Below are 23,068 nucleotides of genomic sequence, written 5' to 3' on the forward strand. Positions count from 1 at the left end.
AAAATACCCTTTTGGGGGTTTTGGGGGATTTGAGCAATTTGGTCTTTTTACATTTTAAATCTGATATTATTTCACTGATGTACTAAATTTGATATTATTTCAAAATTATCATTCTTCTTCCTTTTTACCATTCTTCACTTTGTTTCTTTATTTAAATATTAGATTTAATTTTATAAAATTAAATTTTAAATTTTAATTTTTAAATATCAATAAATTTTTAATTATTAAAATTACGAGTATTAAATAACATATTAATAGTTTTAATCAATATTTGATAGTGTCTAATATTTAATCAATAAGGTACGATGACACCTTAGTTTTAATCATAAATAGATCATATAGCACGATTTATTCCGAAATAAATATGCATCTAATGTAAGACTAATATAATTTTCGTTTATAATTTGAAAACAATCAAAATTAACTAGAAAATTTCAACAAAAAAATCTCCTATATCAAATTTTTAGTAGTATCAAACTTTTAGTCAATTTCATAATATTTTTAGTCAAATTCTCCTATACATTATATGCATATTTATTTCGGAATAAATCGTGTTATATGATCTATTTATGATTAAAACTATTAAATATTGATTAAAACTAAGGCGTCGTCATACCTTATTGATTAAATATTAGACACTATCAAATATTAATTAAAACTATTAATTTGTTATTTAATAGTAATTTTAATAATTAAAAAAATTTATTGATATTTAAAAATCAAAATTTAAAATTTAATTTTATAAAATTAAATCTAATATTGAAATAAATAAACAAAGTGAAGGACGGAAAAAGAGAAGAAGAATGATAATTTTGAAATAATATCAGATTTAGTACATCACTGAAATAATATCAGATTTAAAATGTAAAAAGACTAAATTGCCCAAATCCCTCAAAACCTCCCAAAAGGGTATTTTCGTCTCAAAACAGTGAAAAATGACCATTTTCGAGATAAACGCTTAGTCCAGGGTTGTCTGGGGATATTTTTAAAGTCCAGGGTTCACTAGCGAGATAAACGTATAGTCCAGGGACTATTTTTGTAGTTCACTCTATATAGTAAAATTTAAGAAAGTTGTTTGATACTACAAAATATACTCCTCTAAGATTGCATATTTGATAACACACTCAAAATGACAAAATTGTCCGCGAGATGTACATGTTGGGTCGTGGCTGAATTAATCAAGGCCCAACCTGCCCAAGTTAGAGGCCTAAGATCAGCAAATCAAGTTTGCAGCTCACACGTTCTCTGTTAAGCTCAAGCAGAAGCTGAAATTGGGAGAAGTTATAATAGCCCCGATTCTTCTGTGTATCTGGCGTATATACGTGTAGAAGAGGAAGAGAAGTGTACACACATAGAGAGAGACACACATTGTTCATTCCAGGAGAGCTATTCTGTAATTCAATCGAGCGAGGTTGTCTTTGATTCGAAGTAGATTAGCAAGAGAGTTTGAGGTGTGTGTTGTATTTTGTTCTTGGTTGCATTGTGAATAAAATCATACCATTATCTGTCCGTGGACGTAGGTTCCTCAGAACCGAACCACGTAAATTGTGCGTCGTTGTCTCTTTATCAATTTTTATTTGAGTTCTTCAAATTGGCGCCGTCTGTGGGAAGCGGAGATGGCGATGCCAAGAGTAGAAGCTGAGAAATTCACCGGCCGGAACGATTTTGGCCTTTGGCGAATCAAGATGAAGGCCTTGCTTGTGTAACAGGGATTGGTCGAGGCTATAAAATCAGAGAAGCCGGCGATCGATGAAAAGACGTTCGAGAAGGTTTTGCTCAAGAAAACTGAGTTGTTTGAGAAGGCTCACAGTGCAATTGTCTTATGCCTTAGCGATAAAGTTTTGCGGGAGGTGTCGAATGAAGAATAGTATGGAAGAAGCTGGAAAATCTCTACATGACCAAGTCATTGGCCAATCGGTTGTACATCAAACAGAAGCTCTATTCATATAAGTTTCAAGAAGGGAAACCCGTTGAGGAACAGCTCGATGATTTTAACAAAGCTATTGATGACTTGGAGAACGTGGAGGTAAAGTTAGATGACGAAGATAAGGCTATCCTACTTCTTAATGCCCTCCTGAGGTCCTATGAACATTTCAAGGATGCTATGTTGTATGGGAGGGAAAAGGGCATCACACTAGAGGAAGTTCAGTGCGCTTTGAAAACAAAGGAACTTGACAAGATCTCGGGTGTTGCTCGTGAGGTTTCGGCAGAGGCATTAACAGTCAAGAAGTTCAAGAACAAGAAGCAGTATAAGGGGAAAGATGTAGTTGGAAAGCCTCACTTCCAAGTGCAGAAACCAAGTGACAAAGAGAAGGAAACAAGGAGTTGTCACTGGTGTAAAAAACCCGGACATCTTAAGAAGAATTGCTACGCTTGGAAGAGAAAGCAAGCGGAGGAAGGTGGAAACAATACTGCTGACTGCGCTGAGGAATTAGAGCCTGCACAAATTTTGAATGTCACGGAGAAGGGAATTGAAGACTCGTGGATCATGGATTCAGGATGCTCTCTCCATATATGCTCTCACAGGACTTGGTTTGAAAATCTTGCAGAGGCGAGTGGATCAGTTGTTCTTGGCAACGAGCAGGTATGTTCTATTAAAGGCGTTGGTGATATACGTCTTAAAATGCATGATGAATCAGTAAAATTACTCATTGGAGTAAGATATATCCCCACCATAAAAAGAAATTTAGTCTCTTTGGGAATGCTAGAGAATAAGGGATATTCTTTTCTGTCCTCGCAAGGGGAGATGAAAGTGTTAGATGGTAAAAATGTCATCATGACTGCTATCAGAATAAACAACTTATATTATCTCAAGGCTAAGACTATTATTGGTAATATACATGTCACTGAATTTGGTGATTTGAGTATATGGCATAAGAGGTTGGGGCATGTGGGTGAAAAAGGAATGAAGGAGCTGGTAAGAAAACAGATCATTCGTGGTAATGGCACTGATTTTTTGAAAACTTGCGAACCATGCTTGCTAGGAAAAGGCAAGAAGCTTCCCTTCAATACAGGAAAGCATATTTCTACAAAGGCTCTTGATTATTGTCATAGTGACTTATGGGGGCCTGCACAACCTTCTTCCATAGGTGGTGGGAGGTATTTTCTGAGCATCATAGATGACTATAGCAGAAAAGTTTGGGTGTTCATCTTGAAGGAGAAATCTGAAGCCTTTCAGAAATTCAAAGGATGGTGTAAGGCCGTTGAAGTTGAAAAGGGACATGGTCTCAAATGTTTGCGCACTGATAACAGTTTGGAGTTTTTATCAAAGGAGTTTGAGGATTTCTGTCGGGCTAAGGGAATAAGAAGGCATAGGATTGCTCCTGCTAACCCTCAACAAAATGGAACGGCTGAAAGGATGAACATGACTCTCCTAGAGAGGGTTAGATGCATGATGATTACTTCTGGAACCCCTAAGAAATTCTGGGCGGAGGCAGTTTCCACAGCTGCCAAACTGATCAATAAATGTCCTTCTTCAGTGATTCAGTTTGACACTCCAGATAACAGATGGTAAGGAAGTCCTGGAAACTACTCAAATTTGAAAGTATTTGGCTGTAGAGCATATGTGCATGCTAGGCAAGGGAAGCTGGATGCAAGGGCCTTGAAGTGCATTTTTTTGGGATATCAAACCGGAGTAAAAGGTTATAGACTATGGTGCATTGAGGCTGGGAAACAAAAAATTATGATCAGCAGGGATGTTGTTTTTGTAGAGTCCGAAATGCCTTACTTACAAGCTGCTAATTCTAATCCCCAGAAGGTGAGAGATCAGAAAATATAAGTATGAATCCAGGAGGATCAGCTTCAGACATTGATGAAAGTGTTGAGCCAGAGGAGTCTGTTCAGCAAGAAAATGAGGCATCCGAAGAATGATCAGGAAAGGATGTAGGTATCAAAGATTCCATATGCTAGCATTATTGACAGTGTCATGTACACTATGGTATGCACGAGACCGGATTTGGCTTATGCGATTAGCCTAACCAGCAGATATATGCTTGATCATGGAGAAGAGCATTGGCAGACATTAAAATGGATATTGAGGTATTTGGTGAAGACACAAAGCTATGGTCTGTTACTTGCAAATCATGAAGTTGAAGAAGAATATGTTCTTGTTGGTTACAGTGATTTGGACTACGCTGCAAATTTGGATACTCGGAAGTCTCAGTCAGCATATATCTTCAAGTTATATGGGACAACGGTGAGTTGGAAATCCAACTTGCAATCGGTGGTTGCTCTTTCTACCACGGAGGCCGAGTACATAGCGTTGGCTGAAGCTGTCAAGGAAGGAATATGGCTAAAAGGCATCCTGAAAGACTTCGGATTGGATCAGAGTACAGTGACTATCTTTTGTGATAGCAATAGTGCTATCAGTTTGGCTAAGCACCAGGTGTTTCAAGAAAGAAGTAAGCATATCGACGTCAAACTGCATTTTGTAAGGGATGAGATTGGTAATGGAAGAGTTAAGGTGGAGAAGGTTCACACTTCAGAGAATGCAGCTGACATGCTTACAAAGGTTTTACCAAGTTCCAGGTTCGAGCATTGCCTGGGATTGGTGAGGTTGATTGCTCGGTAAGAAGAGTTGTGGAGATGGAGATGGGATGTTGATCAATGCAGCCAAGGTGGAGATTTGTTGGGTCGTGGCTGAATTAATCAAGGCCCATCCTTGAGGGCCCAAGTTAGAGGCCCAATTTGAAGAACTCAAATAAAAATTGATAAAGAGACAACGACACACAATTTACGTGGTTCAGTTCTGAGGAACCTACGTCCACGGACGGAGAATGGTATGATTTTATTCACAATGCAACCAAGAACAAAATACAACACACACCTCAAACTCTCTCGCTAATCTACTTCGAATCAAAGACTACCTCGCTCGATTGAATTACAGAATAGCTCTCTTGGAATGAACAATGTGTGTCTCTCTCTATGTGTGTACACTTCTCTTCCTCTTCTACACGTATATACGCCAGATACACAGAAGAATCGGGGCTGTTATAACTTCCCTCAATTTCAGCTTCTCCTTGAGCTGAACAGAGAACATGTGAGCTGCAAACTTGATTTGCTGATCTTGGGCCTCTAACTTGGGCCCTCAAGGATGGGCCTTGATTAATTCAGTCACGACCCAACAGTACATGTATTTCATTCTTACAAATTATTGAATTATTAAACTGAATGAAACAAAACAATGTTCTTCACATTGACCCCATTCCTTTTCTGCCTCACTATTTATTTCCCCATCCTTGCCGTTCACCATCACCCTTTGGTTAGGGCACTTCTTCACATAGTGGTCATAGCCTTGATACTTAAATCATCGTACCTTTGGACCACTAGGCAAAGTGTCCTTCTTTGGCAGTGGAGCCGGTAGTGCTTGGAATGGCGCCTTTGGTTGAGATGTGGACTGGGTGGCGCAGTCTTGCTCTACTCGCTGCCAACTACTTGCATTGCTGCTCAAGTGCCTTAGCAAATCCAAGAAACGCATCCAGTGATTTTCTTCATTGAGCCTCCACTTGGACTTTTTACCTTAAGTTGAAGTTCATGTATAATGGGTAACTAAACCGAGCCGTCACACCTCCCACTAACAGTAGAAGACCAAGGGATAGAGTTGTAGGAAGCTATGGGGGAGGAGAGAAACATAGTGGAGGTGATGATAAAGATGATCGGAGTTGGGTAGATAATTACCGACGCCACCATGGCTACGAGGGCTATGGGAGTTATGAAGGATATGATCGGAAGAGGCGCGAAGGAGAAAAGTATGAGCTGAGTTATGATAATATGACGAGGAATATCACGCACACATTGCCCGAATTCCTCGGAAAGTTTATCCTAACACCTACTTGGAATATACGTCCCAAGTGGAGAAAATATTCTTTCTTCACTACCACCCCGAGCAAGTTAAGAAGTCACATCAATACTTGATGGGCCGATGTGTTGAAGCCGTGAAAGTGAACCCCGTGAATAAGGAATTGTTTAAATCGATGATGGTCATTTCCTCTAAGATAGTATTCGAATTATTAATTGACATTAGCAGTACTAGAATTTTTGGGGGAAAAGTAAAAGATATTGAGAATATTGTGAGAATGTAGTAAAAAAAAATCGAGAAGAAATCGAAAAGAATTGTGAACTTGGGAAAAATCGAGGAAATTTAAAGATTTTGAACAAAAATGTGTCTTGAAAAGAGGTCAAGTATATATAATATACTGAACAGGGATAACGGTTAACTGATAAAAAAAATTGAATTTTACTATTTAAAAACAATAAAAAGTGAATAATATAATACTTCAATGAATAAATAAAATGCTTTCTTTTTTATAAATCGGTTACACCATGATATGCTTGGCCAATGGCGTTGCACTCGCCACGCGATTGGCCGAGACCTCCACGTGTGTGTCATGCAATTGTGGCGTGACAGCCGACGGCATTCCATCACACCAAACCTCCCTACTCCAACACGGTCCCTTCGTCGTTACATCATGGGGGAGGCAACATACCGCTATGTGGATACTCTAAAGTTAGTGGGTCCGTAGTTCCGATTTGAAACCTAGTCATTGCCACAAAATACGTAAATAACTTTGATAGGCATTTATATATAGTAGTATAATATTCCACTATTCAAATTATTCAAAACCCACGCATTACTATATTGTAACATAACAAGGGAATATTTCAACATGATGAGTGCAGCCGGAAAGTCTAGCTAATGTTACATTCTCTGGCGTTCTCACCATCTTCTGCAGGATCACCGTCTGAGAATCCTAAGAGGTAGCCCTCCCGGTCATCATCATCATCATTCCCATCGCTTCCCGAATCTTCTCTATGGAATCTTCTCTCGACATACACATGTGCTTGCCTCCGGTGGAGTCGCAGAACATGCATGATGACATCAGGGCTGAAGGACACCCTGGAATGGTCCTCCCGGCCTTGCCTGTTACCTTCCATTATCTGCAGCTCGAAGATGGAAGAGATGTTCATAGTCGAGAAACTGAAATTCGAGTATAGAAATCGAGAAATGTAATACCTCTTTAACATTGTTAGGCAGAGGGGTGATATCATCTGAAGAGGGGGACCAAAGCTTTACATTCTTCTCTATACCACAGGTAGCAAGAATTGGGATCAGTGGATGGGATTCCAGCTGGTTCACAACGTGCCTGTCGCCAACCATCATACGAACTACTTCACAGCTCTTCTTCTTCCAAATAAATATATGGCCGCAATCAGACCCACTTATGATGTATTCATCATTTGGACCAAAGAAGTTGACTCCCTTGACTGTTCGGAAGTTCCTGTGCCCCGAATAAACCTGTGCTTCTGGGGAGCTAGGTGAGTCTTCTGACGTCGGAGGTACGAATTTCGGACCCAAACCCATGTTCCTTTGAAACAGATATATGAGCTCATCATTATATGAGACGAGCAGTTCGCTGGTGTTGGAGTAAGCTAATGCTGTAATGCGAACATCGTCTTTCCCAATAAGGTGACGAGGGCAGAAATAGTTGGCAGGGTTTCCTTCTTTAGTTGATGCACTGGCTTGGTATTTTCTGATGTCATACAAACGTGCGTAAACATCACCACCTCCTACACAAAAATAGTTAGGATTTCTTGGGTCAATAACCATGGCATTCAGCCCAACACTTGAAGACCGGCTGTTTTCTGCGAATGAAGAGCAATAGAAAAGCTTGGTAGCAGAGTGACTTCGTAGATCATACTGCAAAAAAAATAACGAGTTTGGCATAATGAAGGATTTACTAGAAATTCTCTGTGGATATCAGCACTTAGAAAGCTTACGTGTTGGATAAAACCATCCTCCCCACAGCTATAAAATATGTATGGACTGCCTGGCTCAATAGCCAAGCTGTGAACACGTCCTTGGTGCTTAGACAATCTCTTAGTTTCTACTGAGCCATTTTCCTGTCTCAGGCTAAGCCTGACCTGCAACAGGAAATTACGTTCGTAAGAGACATTGGTATCTTATTACTCGATGAAGACCTGTTTATAATGGACACAATTTGCTCAACAAATATATTTCTAAATTTCTAATGTCACTAGTCTTATTGCATTTGTGAGTTTATCGCTGTTGATACTCTAATCTTAGTACCAATTCTGAAGGATTGCTCGTAGACCATATTAAAAGTGGTAAGATATTAAAACGCACTCAGTAAAATTACCTGGCAATCAGCAGAGGATGATATTATTTTGCTATCATCAGTAAACGGCATAAACTTTGCCTGAAAAACATTGTCCGTGTGGCCGGATTGATATGACAATTTAAGTTTCTGTGCTGCCCAGTCCCAGAGCATAATTTGCCGGTCATCAGAACCTGATGCAAGCAGCTCACCGGTAGAGTTGAACGAAATTGCATTCACACATCCCTGATGGCCATTCAGTTTCCCATACAAACCAAGACGCTGAACCAGAGCCTGCATCAAGTAATAAAGAAGATTCTGACATGGTTCAATCTAAATAACAGAGTTTTCAAAACCAGACTGGAAAAATGTACCTTTAGTGGTTACACCTGGTTGGATACATTGAACCATTATCCAACCAGTACACCAAAACAAAATATATTACTATTATCTAGTAGATGGAAGGCAATAATAAGTCATAAAGATCCATTTAATAAAGCCCTAACTCCTAATTCGAGTTGGGAGCTTCTCTTGCCTATTTTCCTATTAGCAGCAACATCCTCAGTTTCTCTCTTCTATTTCTTTTCTACTTCCCCTATCTCTGCTGCATAACATTTCTCTCTAGTCTCTACCATATTCTGCATTTCTATAAACAATGGTCTTATCCAAAAACTCAACAAAGACTACAGATTCGTTATCCCTTCACCTCAAATAGGTGGCTTACACTGTAAGAGTTCAATGAAAATTCATGCCCAAATTCAAATCAAATCATCATTCCTTGTTACTATCTCCGTCATAAAAAAATAGAAACTTTTGAAATGGCACAAGTTTTAATGCACAATTGGTAAAATAAGAGAGAAGAATTGATAAATGGGAAAATAAGAGAGAAGAAGAGAAAAGGTAGAGGAAGTAGTGTTAGTCGATGTTGGGTCCACATCCTAAAATAGAAAGGTTCAAAAGTTTCTATGTTTAAGGGACGGCCCCAAATGGAAATAGTTTCTATTTTTAAGGGACGGAGGTAGTATGAATTATTTACAACGTAAATTCTTGCATAAAAAAATCGTAGCAACTGTAAACATAGCTAACAGTTGGCTATGCCAAACAAGTTGCGAATGACAGCACAGATCAGACAGTAGCTTCCGATGTTGCATTAATTAATGATGACGATTGAAATGAAAAATTCAACTACGGAGCCCAAATTGATAGAATATGCTTTTATGTCATACCATTAAATATCAACAACAACAAAAATTGTGCAATAAATTATAAATACCACAATATTAGAATGGAAATGCGCAAGAACCAGAAAGGCTTTGAGCAAATATATTTGCAAATAAAGATGCCACATATAGAACATACATTGCTGAAGAACTGTTTTAGAGATTGCTCTTTCTTTGATAGTTAGCCTATGATGGTAGCCTTTGGAAAAAAAGGAAAATGACATTGGCCTCATGAGAAAATTGGAGATCCATAATCTGATTAAATTTAATTTCTTGTAGCTTAACTGTTTCCACACCACAATAACTGAGGTCTGGAACAAAGCTTATTATTTTGGTGAGATAATTTGTCTGAGCATATATGGTCATCATCTGAAGACAAAACCAATAGCATCTCCCTTCAGGGACATCAGATAAATTTGGAACGATGCAGAGAAGATTAGCACGACCCATACCACCAAACATCGACAAAATTAAATGCAAGATTGTTTGCTACCGCCATTGGGCAGAACTCATCCCGAAACCTAGCTTGTACGTAAAGGGTGCCCAATAGGCCATAAACTCAAACTAAATTCATACTTCAGTTATATGGGACTAAAGTAGGATATAACAATCCTATGGCGAATACTAAGGCCGTCCTGGTGTAGCTCACTTAGCTTTCAATAATTGAAGAGAACAACTTACTTTACAGCACAAATGTGCAGCTTCTGAGTTGCAGAAGTTGGCAAGGAACTTCCATACCGATAAGAGTTACTACAAATCAAGCTCAGAATACCAAAACCTACTACCATCGACACAGTCATACAACAAAATCTTCCTTCTTCAAATCCAAAACCAAAAGCATTCAAACAAATTCTCTAGATCAGTCTCATCAACACATCACAACATGATCAAGCACTAGAAGACTAAAAAGTAGTATAATTCATTCATCTCAATATTACTTTTCAATCAACCATCAATTTTACTCATCAACACACACGTACGTACACACAGATTACAGAACTGATCTATGCGCACATTTAGATATAATCGAGCGAGGGCAAACCTGCGAAGCCGAAAGGCGGCGAGAGCAAATCCTGTGCGGGAATAAAGCCGTCTCTCGCTTGTGAAGTTCGTCCAACCAATTATCGGAATTCCTGTAGAGTCTCTCCATCAACTCAATTTCAGCTTCCAGAGGGTTAAAAGGATAGATCAAACAACCAGTTCCTATCAAATTTATAATGGAAAATTCACACTGACAACAAAGTAAAAAGTGAAGAGAATAGGATCATTTAAGTGATTGTGAATGATGAAAGGCGTGGTGTTCGAAACATGTACGGAAGCGTATGCCAGCATACGCATAGTAAATGCAAACACGCCGTGGAGAATTTAGACAGAGAGGATAATGAGGGATTTCTATGGAGGTTTCAGGAAATGAGAGGATTCATCATTGATCCCAAGGGTTTTGTGGCATTAAGGTTTTTTTAAGATTTCATGTCATTTTCATCCCCTTCAACTATCTACTCCCAAGTCCATTAATTAAATACTGAGCCTTCCGTGCTATAATAAGAATCACATTTATTGTGTGCACGTGTTTTAAGAAATTTTAAAAATAGAGTGTTAAAAAAATTAGTGAAATACGATAAAAGTAAAATGTGTCTGTTATCATGAGATGAATCGAAATGACAAAATGTAACGGAAGGAGTATCTCATACCAACACTAGCTTTAAAAAATTGGTTGACTTTATAAAGTAAGCAAGTAAAAAAAGTTAGTGGCTATTTTTATATATTGATTTTATAATAAAAATATGAGTGAATAAGTTAGTAGAATGTAGGATTTATTTACTAAATATAGAAAAAATGAAATAAAATATTTATTGGCGGACGGATAAAAAAAATGAGACATTAGATAGTTGACGGGGGAGTATATAAAATGCGTGTTTTTGGAATTTGAACACTTGATATTTTAGCACACAAATATCTATTGTACATTAGTTAGTATTTACCATATCATGTTGCTTCTATTGCATTTCACTAATTTTAAGTGAAATTTCGTTTTTTAAGGAAGTTGCTGATTAAAGCCATAAGGTGTACAAAAATCCATCATATATGTTGATCCATAAAACATTTTTGGGGTATGTTTAGGTGGAGAGAAAAGAGATTATAATGTTTTAGATAATATGAAGCGTATTATTTGAAAGTAGCCTGGAACGTTAACATTCAAACTGATACTCGTCGCCCATAACCTTGACTCTCTTCTATTACAAGAGAATTCTCAAAAGTAAAGTATTCCAGTATTCCTTCTCGTGAACTCTAAATAGAACCAACAAGAAACAGCAGACAAAAAACACTTTGAAGATGTCAAAGACCAGAAATAAATTACTTTAATAAGAGCAAAAGGAATAAAAACAAAATAAAATGGCGTGGTTATATAGCCTACAAGCATTTGAGTAATACTCCCTCTGTTTTTTTTTCTATTTTTGGCAAAAAGTAATTCTACATTTTCCTCCATTCTCTGTTACTTTATTCTCTCTTCCCTTTTTCACCATCCATTTAAAACACTATTCTCAAACTCCGTGCCGAAAAGAAATACCTCTATTAACAAGGAACGAATATATAAAAAGAGTTGTACAAATGTGGGTGTCGCTAAGACAAAAAAAAAGGCTGAGAATCTACGTATAGAAGATCCATCTTTACAACTCCTCAATCCCTTAATCCCCTGAGAGGCTTAGCATCTAAAGAATTTTCGAATCAAGGCTCTTACAATAAGAACTCTAATATGAACTAGTATCATGTTAAAGAAACAAGTGGACGACTCTTCAAGTGCCATACTAATATCATCATCACCCGTTGCGACTGCAAAATTTCTTCTTCCTGCTGCCTCAAAAATTAATTGGGAGAAAAAGAACTAGTCATCTTCATCGGTTAGTGAGGCAAATGAGAATGGCTTGAACTTATATCCATCCCCACTGTAAAACTTATTTTGAAATTCCACCCAATGTAGACGCAAGGCGTGGAGGAACGCGCTCAGAGTTTCCATCATAAGTAATATGAATGCTGTTGCGAAAGCAAAAACTGCCAGCCCCACTAGACGTATCATGAAATTGTTGTACCTGCATCATTTGCATTGGTGTCAGTAGAGTTCAGAAATTAGAAGCTAAATATTCGAGATGAAGCAAAGTATGTTATGTTAGCAAGTTAATCTTGGACTAATCTGGTCCGAAAGTTGTATCTCCATTATCAAATGAAAGTTTCAAAGATTCATCTTGTTCACATTACTTGAAACTTTACATTCCTAACATACAAGATTGCCAAAGAATTCTTTTCAACTATCATCTCATGATTGAAAACCATGAGATTACACGACATAAATTTGAGGAAAGTGAAACTGGCATTAATGCATGGGAGTTTGAGATAAATTTAAAATACATCTATATATCAAAGAGTTATGCAACGTGTTCACTTTTATACGCTAAGCAGAAACTTACCCCCAGGCCAGCAGGAGAACCTTCTCATAGAAAACAGTTGATAATTCTGAGTGGGCCAAACTGTAACAAAACAAGGATTACAGTTACAATATGGAACAAAGCCATTGAGGAATAATAAGCACAACAGCATGTTAAAACCAGTCTACCTCAGTGCCCACAGCCGAAGATATGATGCAGTATTAGAAACTGCACCCAGGACAAACTCAATCGAATGTATCATTTGATGCACAAAGACCTCACTAAAATTGAACTCCTCTTCACCATGAGGATGCCTAGCAGAATCTGGCTCCTCGTCACTATACATGTCAGAGGTCCCAAGAATTCCGTATGCCCGGCCTTGGAATCTCTTAATAAGCATAAGAAAATGAAAAGGTTAGTCAAACATCAAAGGTTCCAAGATGTTCAGGAACTACCCTAGGCCTGGTTCAATGTAAGGCAGTCTAAGCCTACATGGTCCAGTATTGACTGAGATTAAGTTCAGACGTTCAAAGGAAGTTCAGCGCTATGATTTAGTATACTACATATCAAGTTACTGCTTCATGTTACAACGTAACATGAAGCATTGTGCAATCTCATATTTCATGGAGAAAAAAGGTCAACAGATGTTCCATATCACTGTCTCATCCAAATTTATATAAGAGTTCCTAAACAGCCCTATTAATTCACCGTATTTCATGGAATTTAAGCAACTGTATATAGCTACACTACTCAGTTTTCTTCAGCTGTAAACCATTTTGAGGAAACAAGTTTAACTAAGAACTCCCAATTAATAGTTTGAAGTTAAAGTAGACCATTTATAGCACCCATGTTTTCCAACAGTCTCTCTGTCTCCTTCCTTTTTTATTGGGGGGTGGGAGGGGGGGAGGGGTGTAAGGGGAAGATAGAAAAGAATAAATTATGAAGAAGAACTACAAGCAGAAAAATGCAGATTTCAAAGGAAAGAATTTCCAAACATTACCAGGATGACTGCAATTTGAAGGGAAATAGCACAAACAATGAGTGGAGGGGATACCTCAGTATGAAGTCTCTTTAAAATAAAGGGTTTTGGAAATAGCATCCACGGAACAGCAATAACAGCTACGAGCAACAATATGACCTGTTAAATTTTATCGGTAATCTGCATTAGTTAAACTTGTTTTATTGTATTTGCATACGTAGCAAAATCAAAGGAAGATTCAATATTATTCATGCCTGAAGTACGCCCTGACCCCAGAACAGCTTATTTTCCCCCAAATCTTCAAAAGGGCTCAAGAACATATAGATCATCACATGATACAAATCTGCTTGAGAACCGGTGCACCATTTGATAATAATGAGAAGAGAAAGATATCCAAAAAGGCTGTTAAGGAAGATCATCTGGGGCACAAATTGATACCTGATACCAAAGCAGAACATAACATCTATAATCCAGTAGGTCATTCACTGATTCACAACATGTAGGGCAGGGATATCTAAATAGACAGACAAATTGATGGATATATATATATATAGAGAGAGAGAGAGATCCTACTTAATATCAATTGAGTTGTTGAAGAAGCGTGCATTGAAGTAACTTATTATAATCCCTAAATTCATCTGTGACACACCAAACAAAATAGACATTTTCATCTTGAGAGAGTTTAAGAAAGGCAGCTCAGAACGACTTCCACGCCAACTTGGGTCCACACCAAATGGATATGTATCTCCAACTTTGATTAAACCGATTGTACGTGCTTCGCTGATAAGGCATAACAAGGAGCAAGAGAATGAGATTACAATACAAATTCCAAAATGACTTATCAGAAATAAATAATTATCAATGATGGTCAAAGTAAATGGCATAGATCTCAAAGGAATGCAAGGAAATATCAGAGAGCTATGGAAATTTAACATAGTCTGATGGGATCTAGAATACAAAACTTCAGAAGCCAGTTTCCTGAGATTAGCAAACTTCATTTTCTAATTTGGGTAGTAAATGCTTGCTTAGACACCATGAAAATAAATATGAGACCTAGATGTACAAGGATCATTACTGTAATTCAAAATAAATAATATCACAAAAGTAAAATGCTAGTATTGACTTGTGTATAAGCTAAATTTCACAAAACTTCAGAAGCCAGTTTCCTGGAATTGACATGCTTAGACTCCATGAAAATAAATATGAAGCCAGTCTGTCTTAATGGGCCTGATTTTTTTATCAAAGTCGGCTGCATAACATAACCACATAGCACTTATAGCCTTCGGATCTAAAACCATGGAAGTGTAGTAACTATACAGCATCCTATATATCAATCTCAATCTATTCTCAGAGAAATAAAACTGCTGTTTCTTACCTGCATGTAGCATCTCTGCATTTATAGGCGGAACTACCAAATATGTGAAAAGGAACTGAAAAGAATTCATTGTATATAACGCCACAATATATTGAAAACGATGACATCAGCAGGAGGACATATCGACCGCCAAATAGCATTTCCATAAAGCTGCCAAGTTTCTGGTGGAAACAAACTATTAGGACGAAGCAAAGCAGAAGAAAAAGAGCCACGTGTTGACAATGAATAGAAGAAAAATAGCTGAAGATAACTATTTGAACATCATAAATAACTAAAACTTGTTGTGGGACAGTCTTCTTTATTTCTTTACTTATTTTCTATTCTTTGCAAGGACCTTGCCTTCTTTAGCATTTTGCATATTCGACCCTCACCATAAGCATCAAATGGCTAATTGACATTCACCAAATTCAGGTTAAAACAGCTAGCAAGTGTGTACCTAGGGTGATCTGTTACATCTATTTAGTTTTCTCCATGACTTGGTGAATGAATGAAGAGATTTCCAGGTTTCATCTACAACTTTCCTTTGAGTTAAACACATCATAGTGTATTAGACCAAGAAATTTTGTAGACTCATCACATATCTTTTGACACTTCACTTAATAGATATTGCATCAGTTTCTGTCTCCCAGAGGAATGGCTGAAGAATTTTATTATTTTCCACCATATACCAGTTTAAACTCATCTCTGAATCAAGATAATTTCAATTTTTATTGTTTTTAGCTTAAAGGGAAGAGCCATATCTTATATGATCACAGATGTCAAAGGGAGCTTATATTGAGTTTATATTTCAGGAAAACATTGGAAATCTATCTTCCTTAGATATCCCAACACAGTTGCAGGCATTTCTACACAATCTACTTCGAATTCAAACTACTTACAGACATTGAAATCTACTAAAAAGTTCCCTACAACAAGGAAACAATACGTTTAATTAAGGCCAACAAAGGAACCTTCTATTAATTTCAAGATCAGTACTTAGTACTTGCACCCTATGTATGTTGTAAGAGAAAATAGTAAAATGTGTGACTTGATTAAGGACAAGAACCAACAAGAAAAGTTTGTGTGATAATATATGCCCACCTTATCTATACTTCAGGTTCAATGGAGAGAAATAATTTATTTTTAAAATTTTATCAACAGTCTAGACATTCCGGAAAAAGGTACAATTACACCAGAGAAACTGATGGAGTTCTGATCTGTAAAAAGAATGTATACATGTGTTTAAACAGAAAATGCATCCTTTAAAAAGAGAATAGAATGTCATAACATACCTGTGAACCTAATCTTTTCTCGCGTGCTATAAGGACTAAAGCTCCCAGCAGTAAGCATATACCATGACCCCAATCCCCAAACATCACGGCAAAAAGAAATGGAAATGTAATGACGGTATAAACAGCAGGATTTGCCTCTTGATATTTTGCAACTCTGCAATGTATAATACTTTAATCAGTGCCATTTTTAGCAGTTAAGACCTATATAGAGTTAAATATCATTACACATACAGCAAAATTTTCAAAAAATTACTAAAACAAATGGAAGTATCCTACCTAAATGCAAAAGCAAATATTAAGGAAAAAAACAGTCAACATTCAAACATTTATATCTGGAAAACCCTCGACTATAAGTTATTTTCTGCTAAACAGAACCTGTAACATTCCCTCACAGGTTCAGTGAGGAAGTGGAGAAACAAGTACTGACATTTTGTCTAATGTGGTCAACTAGTTAGTCAGTTTTTGAAATCAAATAAGTCACTAAAAACATTGCCCATTTTGTAATTTTAGTCTGTCCCCAAAAACATTTTCCATTTCAATTTTGATATTTATCCCACCACTACCCTTTATATTTTCTCCTCACTTTATCAACTCATTTACATAAATACCAAGCATAGCCCACGCACTTCCTAATATTTACAATTAAAACCAATACCCCTACAACAAATTAGGGCTCCTTGTTCCACCCATCTACACAGTTACCTAACATTTATTAAAATCTGTGCAGAAAAGAAATGAGCAATGTTTCAAATGATGGAGGGAAAATATTAGATTTATTCGATTATGAAATTCTCCAGCAACTTCATCAAAATGATTTGATATCCATAGTCAAACTTCTCTCTCCAAATTGTATACTCCAAAGCTAACGTTAACCAGAAAATTAATTCACACATAACTACTTATCCCAATTCTGAAGTCCGATTTACCCAAATCTTAAACAAACACATATAATAAAATTAATGACAACGTAGAAAATAGAGTACAAAGATGCCGGAGAAAATTTTTACAACCTGAGAAGTGGAGAACTATGATTATACATGACTTACCCATATGCATCGACAATTTCCTGATATGCATTTGTAAAATGGTTTGTCCTGAAGAATGTTGGAGGTGATTCATTTGAGTCCATCACATGAAATATTATACCCACTTGTGAATTACTATCAAAAGTTGCGCGTTGCAGAGCATCTTGAATCTGCAATATGATGGAATATATCCCCTTCACTTATTTTATAAAATAATTACTTGCTCTAGGTTTATCTCAAATTTGTAGTACCATAGTTTTTGCAAATATTGGACACCAACCCTCACCAACCAGGCACTTCTTTGTGACGTCAAAGTTCAGCATATTCAGTGCATCATAAATAGCCTTTTCCCTTCTTACCTATAAAAAGTAAGCCAGGAAAATACTGTTGAGTCAAATGAGTTTCAAAAGAAATAATCAAACAAAGAAATCTGACCATGTTCATCCACTTTGTAAGCTGAAAGCTGATAGAAGAGAGAGCTGCATCACGATGTCGGAGGCCAGCATCTAAGGTTGTTTCCAACTCAGACAAGCGCGACAAAACCTAAAATTTTAAAAAAATAAGAATGTATCTACTTCTTCTCTAATACTATGAATAAATCAGCACATGAGTTGTAGAAGCCACTTTAGAAAGTGACATCAGTATGCACAGCTTCTCGGCTATGATTTAACAAAGTGACGTCAATAGATCATTAGCCATCTTCAATACATTAACTACAAGGATAAATCTGTCCAAATTCTTCCCCAATTTTCAACTACAAAATAATGCAATGCATCAATTGCTGCATTACATCAAAAGCAAACAAAAAAACCCATTTAGCTTGTGAAAACAGACTACGCTGGCATTCAAACACGTCTCCTGTAGTTCCAAAACGCAACAACAAAAGAAATCTAATTGGCAGCATACATCTCTAGTGATTTGCCTCCGCTTGATCGAGTCTTCAGGAACTGGATAGCAGTTTGCTCCAAATGCTTCACATATTTTATGGATTTTTTTCCTTGCTTGATCGCCTGAGAAGAATACCATAAAAACTGTGTTCTCAACCTGCAGATGCAGAGGTAAACATCAGTACTAAAAACATGTAGTGACCCTCAGCAACAAAGGTGATACCAATTCCCAAGTATCACAATATCCTGACAATAAGGAAGTGATGAAGTAATTTTGAAATAAATAGAATCAACTAGTTTAGAATGTGTGTGCTTAGTCATGATAAATAGATGGTAGACTGGTAGTACATTTTAAATTTCTGGAGTGGCATTTCAGCTTATTCTGATTTGTTTAATAATTGAATTCAGTATTCAAATTAGAGAAAGGTAGGCATTATTAGGGGGAAGAGAAGAACAGTGACCATTTCATTTGATGCAGGATCGACAATTGGATCATCAGCTGGTGCCTGATTGAAAAGCATATTTCCCCTTGTTGTACGAAACAACATCCTCTCAAATCTCAATGCTTTAGATTTACAAATGACGCCACTTACAAACTTCACACCAAACTGATCTGACATTCCAGGTTGCATCTCCTGCAATTAGAAAACCTACATGAATACAACACCACAGCAGTTGGCTAATCATAAATATAGTTAAGCAGCAACTTATCATTTTACAAGATTACCTGTTCCAACAGTGATGCTGAATCGGCATAATCACTGTTTATATGGACATTCTCATCTAACTCTGTATCTTGTGCTGTAGAATGATTCCCATCAGGCATAAGGAAGTCACCAGCCTGGAATCACCCTTTAAATGCTTACATGTAATGATAAAACTTAAAAAGCAGCAGATTTAAAGATGAGGGGTGAGAAAAAGATTATGATACGCATCGTGTGATGGTGAGTCGGAGGGTTGTTGATTATTGAGAGTAACAACCTGGATCATGGAGTCTTTATGGAGATTTGATTGAAAAGATCATGGAGTCTCTTTAGCTTATCTTATTAATGTTGTCCTTTAGGTTTGAGAGGATTGTTAAGTCTTGAGTTTAGTACAAGGATGGAAATTTACCGTAGTGTCTCGTTAGAGGAGTGGCCTTGAAAGAGGATTATCATTTATTTCTTTTTTATATACATCAATTATACTTTCTGTTCTTACTATTCCCCGTCTGCCTCCTTGCCCTCTTTTCTCCAACATACTAGCTTAAGTAGTTCTGTTAAAAGATTGTGAAACCATGAAAAGTTCTAAACTCCCCAGAAAAAGAGGATTGGGTGGGTTCAATAAGATAATCTAGTTACATTAGGTGGTTCTAAAAGCAAGAGGAACGATCTGGTAAACCATTTTCCTCAATTAGCTTATCTACATGTCACATGTGAACCATTTTGTTTTAGCTGTTCTCTTTGTGTGCTTTCCTTGTGAGTTGTGAGTGGGTGTTATCTTCTCCTAGCAATGTTAAAGAGGGAGCAATTTTCAGTTCATCAGTGAATAAAAAGGAGAAGAAGCAGTTTTCTTATTCCAAGCGTAAACTGATCATCCTCTTGTCTTCTGTCTATTGCTCATCTTTCTCGGCATTGAGAAAGAAAAGGTAGTGATGAACCTCATAGGATCTCCCAAACAGTTGAGATTATTAGGTTGGTCTAAAATTCCTGAACAACTTTTGAAACAACTCAGTAGACCCTATCCATGTAAATTATTACAATCAAGTTTTTAACTTAGCTCTTTCTTTTACGAAAAGAAAAGGAACAGGAACGCATCAACTGTTTGCCAATATACCTTCTGTAGGACCATCTTGAACTCAAGCAACTCATTGTAAGTTTTCTGCAGCTTCTCACTGTTATGATTCATTTCAATTAACTCGTGCTCATGCTCAGCAAGTCCAGCCTAAAGTCAGAGTTCAAAAATAGTTGGAAGTAATGAGCACAAGAAAAAAACACAGCAGTCAAAGAAGGTAACCAATAGTTAATGATAGTAAATAGATGCATGGAGATGAAAAGAAAGAAACAGACCTCCAATTCTTCTAATTCAATATCGGTTTCTGGAGCTGGATGAGGAGATAGCATTAGACCAGCTTTATGTATCTGATCTTTGAAAAAACGTAATTTTCTGGACATCTCAGCACATCTTTTAACCTATTGCCAATTTTCAAAAATGAAATTTCAACAAGAAACGTGGGGTGGTAACAGTAACAGAAAATGACTTCCCAGAAACCAGATTGTAAATGATAGAAAAGCAACTCAGATAATGAAAATGGTCAGTGATCACCTCAGGTCTTTTCTAATTAAATTCAACAAAATATTTCAGAGAGGACTAGAAGGGCCTCCCTAAGTTTGTCATCAATCTTTCCTTCATATTTTAAATAATAAGTAATGACTAAGGGATCTAGAATGTGCCACTAAGACAAGAACAATCCTTGGCCTGAAGATGAGTGTGATGGGATATACCTATTAACCTTTGTTTTGATGAAGGCCATCTGAATTTAGTAACAGTCCAAAAATATATTGTGGCTAAAGTGAATAATTAAAGCTGGTGTCGTATCACATGAATAATAATCATATTCCGTAATCTTAGGGGGTGTATACTTTGAGTGAAAAGATGGATTGATAAAAATACTCCATGCTAATCCACCATTTAGTTTGATGGGTTGATTAATTTTGCACTTGTTTGACCATCTCATCCATACTCAATCCTATGTTTTATCAATCTATTCTATGACTATCATTCACAATAAACACCTACTTAGAGTATAATAGCCAGGATATCGTGAAAATCACAGCAAAAACTTTCTTGATGACTACATCATTGATTGCTCATCGGAAGTATCATACATTGGCACACCTATTCTCCAAAAGATGGGGCTTATGAACGTACAAATACCTAATGGGACTCAACCACCTCTAACCCCAACACCAAAAGGCAAAACCATTCTAGCCATGAAAATGTGCAACAACTTTTGCAAGCAACCGATTATGGCATGTGTGGTGCAATTAAGGATGATGCATTAACGATTACAGTAAACCAAACCGAAAGCGGTCTCCAAAACCCTCAAGCAACAAATTCTAACATGTTTCAGGGAACAAATTTTAGTGGTATATTTGTTTCTCTACCAACTGATTGGCAATTCAACATTTTATTCATAGGGATATTACTTCGTTAATCTTATATCCAAAATGTAAGTTGAAAGAGAATGAGCAACATAGATATCTTAAAGCAATGAATCAGTCCAATAGAAATTCATGAATGTTACCTGATTAACAAATGTTCTCTGGAAAGGGCTTTTATCATCATTTAACTGCAAATTAAAATGATACAGGTTAGTGGATTTACTATAACAACTACAACACAAAATAAACAGATGGACATAAACAAGGGCTTCAATCGAGTAAGCTGGCAGAATTTTAAAATGTAGCCTAGTTACATCCCACGATATCGTTTTTAAATTAAGATTTAAGAATACCAATATCTATGCCCTTTGAAAAATCAAATGCCTATTAACTTCCGCAAGAATAGAGCAGCCCATGAGTAGTGACTTTTACAGTATCCTGAGCATAACAATGTTTCCATCAAACCAGGTCCTAGTAAAACACCCTAAGCAGTTCAGCTATGTCAAGATTTTATATTGCCAAGACAATGTTAAACAACAAAACAAACAGAAACAAGGTAAATGGAATTTACAGTGAATATCTAAATTGTGCATCTCTAGATCACATTACCAATTAATTATTTATCGTTTAAACCTTTCAATGTGATCAGCCGTTCCCAGGCAACTACCTTGATAAGCATACCACCTGAATCGCTGATGCAGATATTTGATACAAAGCAAATTGTTAGAAACGAAACTTATAGAGAAGAAACCAATCCTAACAAGCCACACATTAGTGGCAACACTAGATCATCCCTCACTCCATCTACATAAAACAGCGGATCTCAAAAACTAAAATTCGCCAACAAGTAGCCGCTAAGCAACTAATTACCAGTGTAAACAGTAAATAAGAGAGGCAAATAGTGAAACAAAAGGATCTGAGCTCACATCGCGGAATTGGAGGAGACCTAGTTGGCCGAGATAGGAGACGGCGCGGTGAGCCGATTCGACGGGTATAATAAGCTGAGCCAACATCATTTTCTCGGAGCGCATCAGATCCATACTCGGCAATCTGTCGATGTACTCCATTCTCCGACCACCTCCAGGCGCCTCTTTAGTCGATACTGTTCGGATCACAATTGGTCGCTCTGACGCCTCGTTCAGATCTGAATTCGATCAAATTAACGTAACAGCGATAGATGTTCGGTTGCGTGTGAGTGCGTTGAGTTGGAAGGGCGGGAGATTTGAGTTATACGTATATGTGTATGTATAGGTTGCCAGTTAATTTGATGGCAGTGGTGGTGGAGGAGGATGTAACTGCCATGAAAGAAATTTTGGTGTCGTTTTCCGTTTTTATGGTGGGGGCGTGGTACGGGGTGACTTGGGTTGCAGCATGACTAAATTTGAAGATTGCAATACTGTTCACTCCCAACTCTTTTCCAAAGAAATGTGGAACGGAGGGAGCAGTATAATTATATGTATATCATCGGTAGCGCTAAAAAATAGGGGTGCGGATAGGAGGATGGCGTGAAGGGATTCGGGTTTGGTAACGCAGGAGGGTGGGAGACCCCGCCTAGGAAGGGGTGTGAGACCCTGCCGCAGGGAGCCGTATGTGTTACGAGCTCTGGTCCAGATAGCAAGATAATTTTTCAGT

General features: G+C 37.2%; 2 protein-coding genes across 6 annotated transcripts; both read right to left on the minus strand.

Annotated features, from left to right (window-relative positions):
- Positions 1 to 6,289: 6,289 nt before the first annotated feature.
- On the minus strand, positions 6,290 to 10,766 carry LOC125224095 (DDB1- and CUL4-associated factor 8). Of its 2 annotated transcripts, XM_048127443.1 has the most exons (6): positions 10,377 to 10,766; positions 8,157 to 8,408; positions 7,777 to 7,920; positions 7,013 to 7,696; positions 6,720 to 6,936; positions 6,290 to 6,535 (listed from the first exon to the last, which is right to left on the minus strand). In XM_048127443.1, exons 1-6 carry the CDS (start codon positions 10,482 to 10,484, stop codon positions 6,507 to 6,509), a joined length of 1,434 nt encoding a protein of 477 aa, XP_047983400.1. In that variant the 5' UTR covers positions 10,485 to 10,766; the 3' UTR covers positions 6,290 to 6,506. The 2 variants fall into 2 exon arrangements, with proteins under 2 accessions (XP_047983400.1, XP_047983399.1); XM_048127442.1 differs by lacking the exon at positions 6,290 to 6,535 and having other exon boundaries at positions 6,588 to 6,936.
- A 1,121-nt stretch (positions 10,767 to 11,887) lies between these two features.
- On the minus strand, positions 11,888 to 22,901 carry LOC125223031 (V-type proton ATPase subunit a1-like). 4 transcript variants are annotated; one of them, XM_048125980.1, is made up of 19 exons: positions 22,363 to 22,504; positions 22,104 to 22,128; positions 21,580 to 21,624; positions 20,342 to 20,464; positions 20,109 to 20,216; positions 19,021 to 19,134; positions 18,755 to 18,928; positions 18,313 to 18,450; positions 17,842 to 17,949; positions 17,658 to 17,765; positions 17,428 to 17,576; positions 16,382 to 16,535; positions 15,111 to 15,271; positions 14,309 to 14,515; positions 13,990 to 14,173; positions 13,811 to 13,894; positions 12,945 to 13,144; positions 12,799 to 12,858; positions 11,888 to 12,423 (listed from the first exon to the last, which is right to left on the minus strand). In XM_048125980.1, the coding sequence occupies exons 2-19, from the start codon at positions 22,113 to 22,115 to the stop codon at positions 12,219 to 12,221; spliced, it is 2,334 nt and encodes a 777-aa protein (XP_047981937.1). In that variant the 5' UTR covers positions 22,116 to 22,128; positions 22,363 to 22,504; the 3' UTR covers positions 11,888 to 12,218. The 4 variants fall into 4 exon arrangements, with proteins under 4 accessions (XP_047981937.1, XP_047981936.1, XP_047981938.1 ...); XM_048125979.1 differs by lacking the exon at positions 22,104 to 22,128 and having other exon boundaries at positions 22,363 to 22,901; XM_048125981.1 differs by lacking the exon at positions 22,363 to 22,504 and having other exon boundaries at positions 22,070 to 22,124.
- Between the last annotated feature and the right edge of the window lie 167 nt (positions 22,902 to 23,068).

The sequence above is a fragment of the Salvia hispanica genome, chromosome 4, assembly GCF_023119035.1.
Source record: "Salvia hispanica cultivar TCC Black 2014 chromosome 4, UniMelb_Shisp_WGS_1.0, whole genome shotgun sequence".
Taxonomy (NCBI): domain Eukaryota; kingdom Viridiplantae; phylum Streptophyta; class Magnoliopsida; order Lamiales; family Lamiaceae; genus Salvia; species Salvia hispanica.